Below are 16,990 nucleotides of genomic sequence, written 5' to 3' on the forward strand. Positions count from 1 at the left end.
TGTGCTGGGTTGATGTTCTGACGCTTAACAGATAAATGCTCCATACCAAATAAATGTTTAAGGTTGTAATTTAAAAGGAGGAGGAACAAAAAAACAGACTCGCTTTTTATTTTTTCTGAAGAACTTTGTTAAAAATTGTCAAGTTAAGCACACATGTTAAATAGAAATCAGAGATGTTAATTCATTTGATCAAATTTAACATTTTATTTTGAAAATGTTGAAATAAACTCAAAGAGTGAAAAGCAGCACATTTTTTAAGCATTTTCTACTAATTTCAAATGATTAATTGATTTTCAATTTTACCGTTTTTTTTTCCTGATCAAGACTGAGGACAAAAATAGTGGTACTTCCCTTATTAAACCAGCAGAGGGGGGTGTTGATTCACAATTTCTCTGTTTGATTCTAACCACAGCGACTCTGTAAATACTGCAGGATTAAGGTAAAATGCCCTTCCTTTGCGGAATGAATGGAAAAACCTCAAAGCATGATTGTGGTCTTTGCTTCGCAGCAGATGCAGTTTCAAAGCTTCAGTCCTATTTCCAGCTCACAAATGAGGCCTTACTGACCCCCAAGGTGCCACAATCCAACATCCCAGTTGTGCCATGCTGTCACTGAACGTGTTATAATCTACTCATTCACTTTGTTCTGTTCAGATTCAGACAGAGTCGCCCCTGCTGTCATTGAGCAGCAGATAGAGAACACCCCTGCCAGGATGACAGTTCATTAGGGGCCAATGCAGAAACTAATTGCATTTTTGATGACAGTCCCAAAGTTAGGTTTACAAAACTCCTGACTCCACGTGTGCACGCAATTATTGTATTGTTGCTTTTTTTTTATCTCTCTTTATACTCAAAGATAATTGTTTCAGGAATTAACCTGAATATATTTCCCCAGATGTTGGCTGACAGAGAATTTATCCCAATATTTTTAAGGCTGAAAACTGCAGTTTCTTTTAGAAATAATTAAATTGTGGAAAGACTATTAGACTATTGGTTTTAATTGAAACACATTTTTTAAAAACTCTAAAATCCTCTAAATATACAAATGTCTTTTTTGTTTTTTAGCCTATGTGTTAGCAGTTTATTAGCAAATACGAATGTCCAAAGTCCGTACCGTGGGTCAAATGTTGTCCACATTCCTGGGATAAAGTCAGTATGTGCCCCCAGCACTTTGTAAGTATTACAATTCCTAGATTGTGATTGGCAAAAATCTTCTAAGATGTTGTGAACATGTGGCAACTTGATGTCAAGACAAACAAAAATCCAACTCCAATCATCAGGGACAAACAAAAGAAATGATTTAAAGAAACCCCATTGGTCTCTGTATCGAAAAGCTATTAGAGTTTTTTTCCCGCTCACGTGATTTAGAAGTTTACTGTGAGCATTTAATAATAAATAACATGCAACATTTCACATGTATCCAGATTTAATACTGTGTGACGTCACACCTTGCCTCTGGCTCCAGTCGCCATTTTTCCGCACTACGGACGTCGCCATGTTGGAGCCAGACGACACTGATTAGTCTGAATCAATGTTTCTATGGCAACTACTGTCACCCATCAGGAGTGAGCTTGTTTGAGGTCCACACACCTTCCGCTGAAAGTAGGCTCAGGGTACTCTGTCATTTAAACGTTCGAGTTGGGGGCCAGCGAGCACCAGATGCTTTTACTGAGGCATCTGATTGGTCAGTTTATAACTTGAGTGACTTGCAATACAACAAAATATCACGAACATGCAAGAACATGTGAAGAAAAAGGTATCAGAGCAAAAAACAAACTAATCTGACCAATGAAATGACTGAGCAACAGCTGTTTATTTCTCTATAGAAGTCGATTTTGGCTTCTTGGAGCCAGCAGGTACTTCTTGTTTGGAACGCTAGGGGGGAGGGGTCACTTTGTCAAGTTCTACAGTCAATGGTTGGCCCTCCCACATTATCACTTCACCAAATCAGCCCCCTTTGCATAAAGTTTGGACACCCCTGACATGAAATCTGTAAAGTTCTCTGGCTGAATCAAAATATTAGGTGGAAAGGTAAGGAAGCCCTGCAGAAGATGCCAAAAAGACTTTTTAAAGTAACAAGCCGCCTTTACGCTGCGCATTTTCAATCCAGGAGTCACCCTGGAAGTGTTTGAGGTGTGATCGTTGGGAGATTCAGGCAGTGAAAAACCTCACAGTGAAGGAAAGCGTGGAAGACATCTGCTCTTCATGCTGCACAGAACAATTAAGAGGATTACTCAGTAATATGAGCTTTCATTAAGCTGCATCGGAGTCTCTGCGCATTGTTCAGGAATATACAACTTGTCAAGTCTTGAGGGGTCTGGGTAAAGCCTGGAGTTTCTGCTCCATTTCACCCCAAGTCAGCATGAAATGTAGGAAACTGTATCCAGCAGGCACTCTCTCAGGGCATCTTTCCCTCCATGACTAATTTAGTATAATTATATTTTTATATATCTTCATCTATGTTTGTAAGTCAGCCAATTATATGCTGCAGTTGGAGTACTGCAGCATTGCAGCCATCCTCACCAGTAAAAGAATGCATATTTCCATAAACCATCACTGGACGCCTGAACTGTTTTTTTTTACACAATTGGTGCTGCGAAAAACTAAAACTAAAAAGTGACAATAGTGTGTAAAGCAACAAAATGTTTTCACTGAATATTTCACTTCTTCTTCTTCTTCACCAAAATCTCAACTTTTAAGGAACCAGAACAAATATTAGTAGAACTATATTTTATTGTAGTTCTTTCACATAACCAGAAGTATTTATTAACAACAAGATAGAGATTTTGTAGACATTAGCTTCCTTTTCCACAAAAAAAAGATTCAGTTTGTAAGGCAACATGGGTGATTCAACCTTTCTTTCCTGATCAACAGCAGGTTTAATGTAATACAGTTCAGTACACATTAGTTTTAGAGGAAAAAAGATTAAAAGATGGATGGAAAAACTTTGGATTTAAAGATCCAGTAGAAAGAAAGACAAAAATGTGCATGTTGGTCAGCCTGGGTGGTCTCTTTGGTGAGTTTGAGTTTTACAACAAACACGTTATACCACTTTAATGTCCTTTAATCCTCTAAAGGTTTAAAACAGAACAAGGTCGTACAAGGGGGGGGTGCAGTGATGAAGCTGAACATGTTCTGATGCTGCAGCGCTGCAGGTAAAATATTTACATCAAATCACTCTGCGTGATTAATTTTTAATACCCCGCAGTCACACAGCGCACCGACAACAAAGACAACAAATGTCTTTTTTTATAAGAAAAGGTTACAAATATAAAAAGAGTATTTTATACCAAGATGTAATCCAATATTTTGTTCCGTACAATAAATTATTGTTTTTAGGTTTTGCTTTAACGGCGTATAAATAAACACAACTCCATGAATTAATAAATAAATAGAACAAGATTATACATTAGAAATGGGTTCTGTCAATTTGGGAAAAGGAGGAACAAACAGCACAGATGATACAGAATAAACACCACAACGGCAGGAAAAAAATAACAGGGTTTACAGGGTACAGAAAATAAAAATACGTTTTCTATTTCTCCCAACATTCAGAATGACATTATACAGGACAGGATTATGTCATTTAAAACAATTAGGAAATCTTTAAATCATAAAAAAATGTGATTCCAACTTTCAATTCTGATTTCATGTGGAAAAGCAAAGGTTTTTGTCGATGTTTCTCTATCTGCTCTGTGCTAAGCCTTTGGAGATCCAGGCTGGCATGGCAAACAGAGTTTGTTGACCTTAGCAAAGAACGTCTTTAGGGAAATGACCGCTTCCCCCTCCATCAAGCCTCTCTTCTTTCCAAGCAGAAGCTTAGTTGTGACACTGATTATGAAAAAGCCACAAAGATTTCATAAAGCCAAAAAAATGTAATCTGCTTTCAGTGGGCAAGATCCATAAATCCACGCATGGCACTTAATGCACTGTTTGTACACATTACATAATGAGTGAAAATCCTGTCCACCTCACAGGAAAGGGACTGTTTTTTGTTTATTTGGCAAAAGGTGGTCATTCTGAGGCATTGGAAGGGGTTCTAAGTGCTTCATAAGTTTCTTTTCCTCTTTTCCGGCACCAGTCTGGGTTTTGGGTTTATTCCTCACTCAAATGAAAATTGAGTTTTTAACATGTTTTGGGCCATTTTTCTGAAGATGCTAGACATATATAAAGAAAATCAAGCGTAAAATTGTCTTTCTGTGTATTTCTTTATTTAAATCATTGTGAATCAGGAGCAGACGAAAATAAATTTGTTACGTAGAAAGCACATTCTTCCTGCTCTGCTCCATTCTGCTGCATCCACTTGTAGACCAACAGATCCATGCATGTCTTTGTTTTTTCTCATCCGAGCTGGCATCTGGATCCAAACTGTACGGCTGGATTGCCTCGAGATTTCTTGCCATTTTTGTGAAGCTGGCAGGAGAGCATGTAAATACATAGGTGACGGGAAGTGGGGACAGGCCGACAGTCCCACCCACAACTCACAGGCCAATTTCTAATGAACCACTGCCGCTCTGCAGAAACTATGTCCTTGAAAACGACACAAGGTTTTGATTTTAACCAAAAACTGCATAGTCATATTAAAAAAACAAGAAAACTGGGAATGCTTTTACAACAGATGAAAAGATTTATGCAGTTGCACTTTAAAAAGAATTGGGTAAAAAATATATAATATTAGGGTACGATGATTCCACAAAAAAATCCACAAAAATCCCATCTGTCATTGAGGTCAAGGTAAAACTTGACAGGAGGTTCGAAAAAGGGTCATTTGTTGCAGCTTCAGCACACGTCTGATACAAACCAGTCATGTGCTGCGTTTTGGAGACCATTTCAATCAAATTCAATGCTTTCAAATTCCATCCCATCTGTTACAACCGTTTTTGGGTCATATTTCACCTTTAAAATGTCTCTGAAGCAAAAAAAAAAAAGGACAGGGATGCAGAACCCTTTCAAACAGACAAAAGCAGCGAGGCTACAGAGAGGACATGGTAATGAAGTTCTCTGTAAAATACCCCAGTTTTCCAACAAATTCAGACCAAACGGCTCATATGTTACATATTAAAAGCAGGTGAATCACTTCCTGCAGCCTCCCTGACTGAACAGAGTGGCGTATAGAACATTTGATAGATAGATATGTGGATGAATCATCCAAGAAACTATTTTTATGACAAAATAAAAAACACCCCGAGCACTCAGGCACACAGTTGTTGCAGTAAAGGAATCTTGTAAACACTGTTCCTGCTCCGTCCATGCAGGAGAAACTTGATGACCTCTGCACGTCAGCATCCGTGTCTCTGCTTCACACCGCTGTGGTCTGCTTGATGCTGTGGAAGCTGATCCTGGTTGGCGATGTGGGGATGGACATGGCTCGCGCCACTCGCACTCGAAGGGCGTGGTTGTCCTGCCAGCGGTGCCAACGTTTCCTGACAGCGGAGCGCACCTAGAAAGTGGAGATTGCATACTGTAGGTCACACTGTACACACAAGCTAAACTGTCACTTACAAGACAGACTTTTATTTACAGATTGGATGAGAGGAGACTTAAAGCAGAGGCCTCAACTTCAAAACAGGTTTTTAGTCTATTTATCTGTATGGCACAATGACATAAGACGAACATTGATGTAATGTTTTGTTCAAAACATGCTCAACTTGCATTCCTAATAGATAAAAATCCCCAGACAGAACAAAAAATATATATTTTTCTTGTAAATACTAAATCATTTTCAGCTGAACCAGCTCACAAAAAGTTGCCTTTCTATGTTTTAATGAACAAAGTGCATGGAGGGATATTGGTTGCTAATTTTAAACAATTAGTTACAGCATCATATGTGGTTCATTTAATCCATAAAAAATGTGAATATGAAGCCATCAGCAAGCAGACAGACTACTCTTCTGGTACCAGTCCTCAGGCTATACAGCATGTCTAGCATCTTTATTTAAGATCACACACAAGACTGTTATTGACCTTCTTGTTTCATATTTGTCCAGAGGGGAAATTTACTAAAACAACCAATTAGTGCTGAGTTTTTAGAAGCTTCTATTTGTTTTATCTTAGTTAAAATCAGGCACATTTTACAGTAAAAAGTTTAAAATTGTAGCTGTCACAAAGACAGGTTTTTAATTAATTTTCTAATTTATGATAATTTAGAGGATGACTTTCCTAATATTCTGCCAATGCTTTCCTACAAACTACAATTAATTTTTTCTTTTGTCTTTGACGTGAAAATCCTTAAACATTAAGCATGATGGAGAGAGAGGAGAACGAAGGACAATCATTTTTCAAAATTAGCATCAACTGGATAATTCCTATAAATGGCTAGAATGACTTTTAAACAGCTGTTGGCATTCTGGTAATCTGCTTTCATGCTAATCAGGAGGAAAATGATGAACTCTACTGAAGGCTTTTCTAATATCCTTAATGAGCACAACAGCAAACCACAATATCATCAATGACGACAAAATCTATTTGCAAAGCAGCATTTGCTGGCGGAGTGAATTAAACAAATACTGTCGGTAATAAAAAGCTAAACCAGTGAAAAAAATGAATAATCAATGAAGGAATTACATTTAGGGCTTCATTGGGATCTTAAATAAAGTCCAAATGATTAAATTAGCTTCTATTTACAAATAAAGGCACTTTAAGAAAAAAAGTACGTTGACTTTTCTTTAAACCACTGCAGCTCAACTATTCAAAAGACATTATATACAAAACGTTACATAAAAAAACAAAACAAAACTTTTTTTTTCGCTCAACTTTGGTGACTCACCTCTCCATTTAGGAAACAGTAAAAGACAGACACAAAGAATCCCTGCAGAAAAAAAGAAAAATAGTTTTAGCCTCGGAGCACATAGGAATGCCTAATTATATTCCAGCATACGGACAAATTTAACAAGTATGATAAGAAAAACTAAACTAAAAGAAAGAGACACATTTTTGAGGCAAATTTGACGGCAGCAAAATCAATTCTTTTTTCTTTTTCTTTTTTTGAGATCTACATTTTCCACCTCTCACTTTGCCAGAACATATCATAAGTAAAAGGAAACAACAATTCTACCTCAAAAAAAAAAAAAAAAAAGATAAATTAGCCACAAAGCAGAACTCATGCCCACATGACCCGGTTCATCTTGACAGCAGAGAGCATGGAGCATAAGGGAGAGGGGATCTCATGTGTGAAAGCACAGCCAGGATGCTCCTTCAAATCATCCTCCCACAGGAGAGCTTTAAATCGAGTCTGGAGCGCGCTCAAAGAGCTGCAACGTCTAACCTGATACAAGCATGAAAAAAGGCAACACGCGCAGGAGCATGTTTAACAGCTCTCTGCAGTTTTACTCTTCTTCTCACCTGAAAGGACTGTAAAAACGAGTTAAAATAGATGAAAACAATTTGTGAGATGTCGTCCTCCCCCGGATTCACAAAGAACAGCATGTAGGTGATGCCCAGCAGAGGCAGCAAGACGAGTGTGGCTTTCACAGCTTTTCTATAAAGACAAGAAGGAAACATCAGCAAGCCAAGTTTCTAAATGTAGAAAATGCTTCAAATTGGCCGATCTTTGTAGAAAATAGATGATCACGATCTGCCTCTTCCCTTAAATACTGTTCACATTTTTTTATAAAAAATTCAAAAGTTTTTTAATCAGATTCAGGTTTGTAATAATGTCATTTATATTCAGTCTCAACATACATTTGATGAACTTGTAAGCATTTTCTCATGTTTTCTGGTCTGACAGAATCATAATCAGCGTGAAAATAGTTACATTTTGAGTAAATTGTACCCTTAAAGACCCACTCTGATGGTGTTTTGACATGTTCTAGTGGCATTTTTCTATTGATGGAGGACATAGAATAAGGTCGCAAAGCCTCAAAGTATAACCTCACCGTTTCCTTCCATTTTATGCTTTATTGTTGTCACTCTGAATCTATTGTGTCTTGTTACTTTTTATTGTTTATATACATATTTTATGTCGAGCACCTTGTGATCAGCAGGGCAGCGTGTTAATGGAAGATACTCTATAAATAAAGGAATGGAATATTAGATATAAAAAAGCAATCAAGTTCAAAATTGCAAATCAGGGGCAGACGAAAAAATGCTGTTTGGAAAAGACCTTACTGGTGACGTAGAAAATACAAGGGATGGGCTACAAGCCTCCAGTTCAGCCCTATTCCGATGCATTCACGGGGTGTCAAACTCAAGGCCTCGAGGGCCGGCCCCCTGCTGGTTTTCCACAAACCCTGCCTCATCTGCTGCTGATTACTTGAATTAAGTCTGTTTACCCTGTAAGGATTTTGATTGGTAGGTTGGTTGGAAAAGATGTAAGGCACTTGCCCTTGAGGATTGGACTGGAGTTTGACTTTCCTTGTTAGAGCTGGAATCTGGATCTAAACTGTACGGCTGGATAGCTCCAACATTGCTCCCCGTTTTTGTTGCACCAGTAATGTTAGTTTAAGGGTGTGAGGCATATAAACAGATGGGTGATGGGATGTTGAAATTCTGATGAACTCCTGTCGCTCCTAAAAAACAACACAGGTTCATTTATTTATTTATTTATTTAGGCTAAAAATGGCAAAACCATAATGAAAAAACGACTGGTAACGCTTTGAAAATTGATTTAAATATGATCGGAGTGGGATTTTAAAGGTCAATTCTTCCACTTGTAAAAATTTTCTTATGTTTTTCTTGTTTAATAAGTTCAAAACTGAAGAGATTACATGGATCCCCTAAAACCATTAAAGAAATGACTTCAATGTGTTGCTGGATAGGAACAAACATACGTTCACAGTTCATGTTCACCCACCCTGAAAACCCTGCCTGAACTGCGAGAGCGTTCGTGTTTTTATCGACAACAATCCTCATATTAGGAGAAGGAAATAACATGTGGCGCTCTGACTGACAGCAGGCACTGAAAGCTAGTTTCCCCTGATGGCCATCAGACGCACAGCAACACAAATCAAGACAGAAGACCCCTCACCTCATTTCTCCCAAGCCTACACCAAATGACTACTTTTGCTCCCTCATCATGTCTGGGCTCAAAAAGAAGGACGCGAGACTCTACGCTCTTTTCCAACCCTTCATGGTGGGAGTAAAGAAAGCAGACTCATTTAGAAAGCAATAGACTGTCCTTGTTTGGGGCCTAAAGCATAGCAGGCACATCTCAAAGCTTAAAAGGCTGCAATCATATTTGCAAACACGAGAACAGAAAATGCTAAATTTTTCTGGCTACAATAAAATGTATGTAAAAAGGATTTTTTATGGCTCTTTTCAAAATAAAATGGCAACAAGATAAAGGGTGTATTCAAGCTGGGAAAACCGTTTGGGAAAACCCTCAACGGATATCTGCGCACATCAACGAATGACGATTTATTTATTGTTTTATGAAACTTGTTGCACATGAATGTTTTCGTTCATGTGTAAATACATCAATAAAATTAAATCAATTTAACATTTAGGGAAATGTCAACAATCAGCAAGTTTTGCCAAAATTACACTTGTCTCGCTCAAAGTGTTATCGTCATAAAGAAACACTTAACATAAAAAATGTAGGGAAATTGCTTTTGTGATTTATTGTTTTAATCTACTGCATCAAATGCAAACTTATTTATGAAAATCACACAAGATTTGCACAAAGTGACACATTTGAACAAACTTGTTTTGGTGCTGATTTGATTTAACCCTCGTTAACATTAAATCCATTTATTCCAATCTTGATTTTGGGTAATTCAAACTTTCTATGACATTGTAGCAGATGGTGCCTCTAGATGCAAATGTTCCTGCTGAAATCCAGGGTGAATCTTCATCCTGTCCGTGAAAGTTAAAATTCAGAAAATTCTCCTACCTGTATTGAATGGTTTCCGATGTGGTTGATGCTCTTAGCTTGGTCATAAGAATTCGTACTATGTTGAATAGGAAAACAAAGTTTATCTAGAAGCAAAAAAAAAAAAAAAGAAGAAAAGAGTCTGAGAAACCCTGGGGTTGTGATTTGAATTGAAGAACAGAGAGAACAATTATCTGGCTTCAACAGGCGGCTTGGTGAGATGGGCAGAGTGAGAAGAAGATGAGAAACCGAATCTCAGAGCACAGAGATGAAGGAAACAAGGATCAGAAAAAAGGCATCACGATGCTACCTGCTGGTGAGAGCTTCTATAAAAACCATAACCACGGATGCACTTGTAGAAATAACATTTCTTATGTTCAGGTGACTCACGCTTGAAAATGACTCTAGCCATCAGGAAGATGGCAACACACTTACAATTTTTATCATAACATTTAGTCTGAGGCGGGTTTTTAAAATCAGGTTAAAGAAGTAAGTTGGTATTAATGTCAGATATTACACTGGTGCAAAATGCATGCTAAAGGCTACGTGAAAAACCAATTAAAAAAAAAACAGCTGTAATGAGTGTCTGGTTCCTGCTCACCAGGAGTACAAGGATGACTGGTCCTTGGTAAATGTAGTCCATATATTTTCCAGGTTCTTTACCAAACCAACATCTGTTGAGAGTAATACAAAAAAGACATATGACAAACCATTGCATATTGAAAAAGTAAAAAATATCTCCATGCTTTCAGAAAAACTTACTTTTCATTTTCAAAATAAAGCTTTCCAATGGCCCAAGTGACAATTATAGGGCATGGAATACCTGCAACAAAATAAAAATGATCAAACTGGATTCAGTTTTGGTTTAAAAAAAAATAAATAATGCATGGATTTATATAACTGAATATATGGACTACAAAAAAGGTTTTCCATTCAACGGCACAGAGGGGGATAGTACAGAGCAGCAGCAGACAAAACCAAACAATGTTCTTTTTTATTCTGAATGTAGAACACAGAAACACGAAAGAAAAATACTGACTTTGGTTCACCGCAAAGAAACAGCAACTCATTCTCTATTGTATAATAAAAAACCATGTCTGAGGTCAAAGTGGTCTTTTTCTATTTAAAGACTCACTCCAATTATTTTTTTAATCTATTTTCAAAGCATTCCCAGTGGTCTTTTAATTATGACTGTGCTATTTCTAACCAAAATTAAAAAAACAAAACTTGCAACAAGCAACCCCACCCCCTTCCCTTTACCTATAGTATAAGTGAGAGCACTCTGTTTACATGCTCTCCCACTAGCCTGTCAAGACCCCATCCTAACCTAAATGTTGAGCAATATTGGAGCTATCCAGCCGTAAAGTTTTAATCCAGATCCCAGCTCAGACGAGGAAAACACAGACGTACATGGATCTATTGATATATCAGAATAAAGCAGAACAGGGTGCTTGTTTTCTTATTTTCTACGGCACATATAAGCCCTTTTTCAAACAGCATTTTTTATCTACTCAGGATTCATTATGATTTGAATAAAAAAATGTTCACATATGCAATTTAGGAATAAATGTCTTCATATATGCCAAAAGAACATGTTAAAACATCAAAAATACCATTTTCATCAGAGTGGAGCATTAAGGTCCAAAAGATATCAACTATATTAAATGGTTGTTTAAAGAAAACTATGCTGTGGTGGTTTACAATGTTTACAAATTAATCCTAAGAAAGATTTATTGCTGTATAAAATGCTTTTAGGATTCACCTGTTTTGTTAAAACTGCTTTGGTTTGAAATGTTTTAGAAAAGTAGTTCAAAATACAAGAACATGAAATTATCTTAAGTATGTAAAGAAAGATAAAAAGACATGGAAATAAATCAAAAGATGTGTGAAAGGCGGGAGAGTTTCTTATGTTGATGTTTTTAATCCTTTTTTTTCCACTGAAAGTATTCATAAAAGCGTCAATGCCACTGTGAACTCTTTTCATAGAATTTACTTGTTTTTGGTAAATAAGACTCTGCCACTTTGAAATGTATTTTGCCGTATTTGGTTGAAAAATTAGACTGAAAGCTAAAAAAAATACAAACTGGCAATGTCAATTTCACACTTATGACCCGACATCAGGAGAATCAGATCCTTTTTAGAAAAATGTTTGATTCTTTTGGTCTTTGAAGAAGCTTTTATGATTCAATCTTGTGATTTTTCATTGATTTATTCCACTGAGGACCACATTTTCATTTAAAACTCTCCTGAACAGATAAAATAAACTTGTCCATTAGAGCTCTCAGCCAGTAGATCAGATGTTTAGACTCCAAAGTAAAGTGACACTTAATGGACATTGAAATCCAGGTCTAAAATCGCATCAAATCCAGGGTAAAGCACAGATTTAATCTGACCTTTTCCAGCATAGAGTTCAAAAAGTGGCAAAAAACGTTTTCAGACACACAAAATTCAGTGAAATATTCTTAACGGCGTATTTACAGGTTTGTTTACGATCTAGTAAAAATGGGAAGCGATAATGGATTTCTACACAGACTGTATGAATTGACATCTAAGGGTTTGACAAAAGAACAGAGATTATTTAATCTATTTAAAGTAGGATGATAAAGTGTATATTTTTGTCAGTTTACTAATTTAAGATGTTTTTTTTTTCTTTTTATCTGCTCTTTTTTTAAAGTTTTGCCAACGCTTCATCCATCTGTCATCAACAGTCTCCATTGCTAAGATCTATTTATTTATGCGTCTTTGCTGAGACTACAGCTGCAGTCAGAGGAAACATGTTTTCTCACACTGTCCCTCTGCACCACTTTGGGGAGTGTGATAATGCAGGGATTCCTTATTAAAACTGGTTCAACCAACAAAACTATTGAAAACATTTCAAAAACAATTATGGGTTTGAAATAGATCTGTGTTGCTCTTGCTCTTAAATTGCTGTAATTTTGATGATTTGTTCTGATGGATTACAGGTACCTCGTGGTTTATTTCAAAATCAACATTAGGATTAGGATTAGGATGAATGCTCAGTTTGACTGATAGCACTCTTATAGTCTTGTATTTGTTTTAGTTGCATTTTTAATATATTTTTTTCTAAGCTTCTGGGCCTTTACAAAACACTCTGCTTTTGCTCTGTGTAAAAATAAATTTGGGAAAATGACTAAAACCGCTTTCATTTTCCAATACTGGTGGGGGTAATTTATCTGTTTTTTTTTTTAAATATATAAACGTCTCCAGTCTGGGCACACAAATGGTCTGGGCTCTAAAAGACCAACACTCCACAACAACCAGCAGGATTTCCAACAATCCATTTTTCCTATCTGCCTCATCCAGTTCACGTCTGTGGGGAAGTGAGGCTGTTTACGGCTTTTGAATTTCAGCTTCAGGACTGCAGAAGTCAGCTCAGATCACTCTGCAGAATTACCTTATCGTTAATAAATCTAAGCTTGAAAGTTAAAATTTGAGGATAAATTGACAGCAACAAAAGCATCATTTATCTGATTTTTATTGCAATGTTCTTTTGTTGCAGCTGTGAGTTTGTGTCTGTGTGACAGCATTTAACCACACATTTGTTGACTATTACAACAAAAAGTTCATTATTATAGCAAATGCATCTATTTGTTTAGCTTAACGTTTTCTAGATCGCATTAAATCGATGATATTGTTAAATAAACACAAGCACAGACATGAAGTCAATCCCAGGGGCATTAAGCGGGTGTGTGGCGGGGTCCCGCCGAGAAAGGATGCAGAGGAGCCAAGGTGAGGAGGATCTGTTTTTATTAAAGACCTGGTGAGCACCACGCAGGGCCATGCAGCATGCAGCACTCTCTGTCACTCCCCTTCTCTCTAACCTGTGATGCTCCTTTTAAATGAGGAGCCCCTCCCATGGGGCGTGGCTCTTAATCCTCACCCAGGTGGCACCACAGGTAATAATTTTAAACATAAAATACATAAATGCACAAACAATAAAACACGGTGTGGCCCCCCCTCGTCATCTGACGGTGCCACACCGTCACACCATCCCCCTCCTCTGAGGGATTGACGATGTGCGGCAATCCCCTCCGCAGTCCGCCGCCGTGCATTCCCCACGCCGATCCGCCAGAAACACGTCCTTGCGTCGCGTCGGATGGTTGCATGGACTGCTGCTCCACGACGGCGACCCCTCCGATCTGCTCCTCGGTGCCGCTCCGGTCGGTCCCAGCCCCGGCAAGGGCCCTTCAAACGGCAACACGCCCCCGCTGGTCCCCTTCCGGATGGCACCTCCGCTGATCGGAGCCGCCGACAGCAGGTTACAGGCGAGATGATGCGCCTCTCCCGGAGCACTCCCCTGACGGCCCGGTAGACGTCGGTCCGCCCCTTGTCCCGCTCCGCGCAGGCCTCCAACGCCCGCATCCGCGGCAGTGGAACCGGGCGGTGTGCCGTCCCGCCTCCGGCTGTCCCCGCGCTCCGGCGGTCCGCCCCTGCTGCCCGCGAGGTCCTCCGCTCGTCATGGACGCCGATCTGGATGCCGTAGTTCTTTCCGGGCCCCTGGCCAGGCCTGACGCTCCGGCGAGGCGACCCGGATCCACCCCCTCTTCCTCAGAGGATGGACTGCTCTGAGGAGGCGCTGAGCTGCCGGGGAATCGTTGTCCCCACCACGCCGCTGCGTCCTCACCTTTTTGTGGCCCCTCTGCGATCCCACTTCTGACACCATATGTGGCGGGGTCCCGCCGAGAAAGGATGCAGAGGAGCCAAGGTGAGGAGGATCTGTTTTTATTAAAGACCTGGTGAGCACCACGCAGGGCCATGCAGCATGCAGCACTCTCTGTCACTCCCCTTCTCTCTAACCTGTGATGCTCCTTTTAAATGAGGAGCCCCTCCCATGGGGCGTGGCTCTTAATCCTCACCCAGGTGGCACCACAGGTAATAATTTTAAACATAAAATACATAAATGCACAAACAATAAAACACGGTGTGGCCCCCCCTCGTCATCTGACGGTGCCACACCGTCACAGGGTGTTTTTCATTTCTCTGACACTCAGGCTGTAAATGAGGCTTGTTTCATCAAACTGAACATATCAAATAAATGTGCTCACAACACTTATTTACTCAATTTTCTAAACCATAGTGTCAGATAAAATAAAAGCATCAAATAGAATAATTTGAACAGTTTTTCATGTTGTTTTGGTAATTTTTTCTCTTTTTTTAACATGTTTCCAAGGTACTTATTACACTCTACTTAACTCTAATATAACCTAAATGAATGCTAAAACAGAATATACATTTAGCGATGATGGGAAATGTATTTTTCATAATACAAATATATTCAAATGTGTGTTGTCCAATATCAAGTTTACTTTTTGCACAAAACAAATAAATAAACTTGGTAAATACTTGGATAAAACATTTTTAATTACTTTAAAAATATTCCAAAATTTAGGTAAACTACTTTTTATATCTTTAGAGAAGGGAAAATACAAAGTACTGTGTCTAAAAGGAAAAAAAAATACTTTTGTGTGGGTCAAATTGTAAAAATGAGCCATTTCAGACAAACAACTGCTTAGTGAGGGCAAAACAGAGAGACATCTTGCTTTGCATTTTTAATCTGTGCAATTGGTGATGTAAATGAAGCGTGTGCTGTTACTGTGAAAGCACTTACACCATCCGATGAAGAGGAAAACCCACTTTCTCAGCTTATCGGTGGAATAAGTCATGACGATGGCCGTGTGAAGGTAGCATCCTTCAACGAACATCCAGAAAAAGTTCGTCACCACAAAGTAGTTGTATATGGTTGTAATCAGTCGACACCACGGCTGAAAAAAAGGAGAGACTGAGTCAACCAGAGGATTCTGAAGAATTCTGTTCGATGATCATCAGTGGTAGTACCTCATTGCTTTCGTGGATGTTGTGGTCAATCAGCTGAAGCAAAAACCACATCACGTTCCTCAGTATGAAGGTGGTGATCAAGTTCCAGTGGATGATGTTTCGAAGACACCGTATGCTCCTGAACCACGACAGAAACTGGGATTATTATGACAAAGGTGCTTGAGGTTTGCTTCACTGTCTACATCTGTCCTTGTAGATACTTATACTCATGTACCACGAGACGAACACGTCTTTGTAATTTTTAGAATCAGCAAAAGTAAACTTTTGGATTTCCTCTGTGTTTTTGTCAACCACGCCCACATTCCTAATATGTCAAAATGTATATCGTTTTTTCAACGTGAGGAAACAATTCATGTATTACACTTTCAAAACAGTATTTGTAAAAAGTGAAAGCAACAGGGAAAAACCACTTTTGCAAGATCCCCACGCTACTGGCTAGAAAGCCATCGGTCCTGTGGCCATCCCATTTTCATTTCCAAACTTTCTTTGGATATCCCTGACGCCTGTATTTTGGTTTCTTTGGTGGATCTTAAAGAATTTACCATCTTTTTTTTTTTTTTGAGCCTCATACAAGATTTTGGTCCCATTCTTTTTTTGATGGTTTCTCCCGTGGTGATGTCATCATAAGGTATTTTCACCGGCTGCTAGGTGTGTGTGAGATGTGGCTGGGGTGACATTTTTGCTCAAAAGCACAGTAAGAAGGAAAAGTTGTGAAAACAATCTTGTCCTTGTGGTCCAACACTGCTGCAGCAATAATAATAATAATAGACAGGGTAATGGTCAAGATCTCAAGAACACAATGTAGCAAGTTTTTCAAAACATCCAGCATTTCACGGTTTCAGCTTCTCTGCATTTTCTCTGCATAGTTTTTCATTTTATTTTTCTTTGAGGAGAGCAAACAAACATCATGCATGCAGTTTTTTTCAACTAAAACCTATTAAGTTATTCCAACTGCACTCTTATTCTTGGTGTGATAGCTGTGATTTACTTCAGAACAAATTCTAAAACACATGAACTCTGATAAATGTTTCTATGACTCAGAAGCAAAAGCATTTACATGCAAATACAGGTTTCACTGCTTAAGATGTAGACTCTGTCTCCTGGCTCATCTTACTACTAAGAGCTACTCAGGAGCTACTTAAAAATCAACTCTATGCAAGATTTTACATTAAGTTTACATAAAAGAGCAGATGGTAGGCATGGGGCACAATAGAGTCAAAACAGCATTTTGTAAGAGCATTTTTTTAAGATAATATTCAAAAAATAATCTTTGAAGACCCTCTCTGAAATTCTTTTGAGTGGAACATAGGCCGGATCTGAATTCACT

General features: G+C 38.5%; 1 protein-coding gene across 1 annotated transcript in view; it reads right to left on the minus strand.

Annotated features, from left to right (window-relative positions):
* Positions 1–4,441: 4,441 nt before the first annotated feature.
* Positions 4,442–16,990, minus strand: part of LOC101157488 (corticotropin-releasing factor receptor 2) — a 48,557-nt gene continuing 36,008 nt past the window's right edge. Inside the window, exons 5-12 of the mRNA XM_004079414.4 lie at positions 15,664–15,781; positions 15,437–15,590; positions 10,570–10,630; positions 10,409–10,481; positions 9,829–9,914; positions 7,341–7,476; positions 6,766–6,807; positions 4,442–5,439 (exon numbers count right to left, since the gene is read on the minus strand). Coding sequence (XP_004079462.2) covers positions 5,299–5,439; positions 6,766–6,807; positions 7,341–7,476; positions 9,829–9,914; positions 10,409–10,481; positions 10,570–10,630; positions 15,437–15,590; positions 15,664–15,781 — 811 coding nt within the window. The 3' untranslated portion in view covers positions 4,442–5,298. The remainder of the gene's footprint in view (positions 5,440–6,765; positions 6,808–7,340; positions 7,477–9,828; positions 9,915–10,408; positions 10,482–10,569; positions 10,631–15,436; positions 15,591–15,663; positions 15,782–16,990) is intronic.

Source organism: Oryzias latipes, chromosome 17 (assembly GCF_002234675.1).
Source record: "Oryzias latipes chromosome 17, ASM223467v1".
NCBI lineage: Eukaryota > Metazoa > Chordata > Actinopteri > Beloniformes > Adrianichthyidae > Oryzias > Oryzias latipes.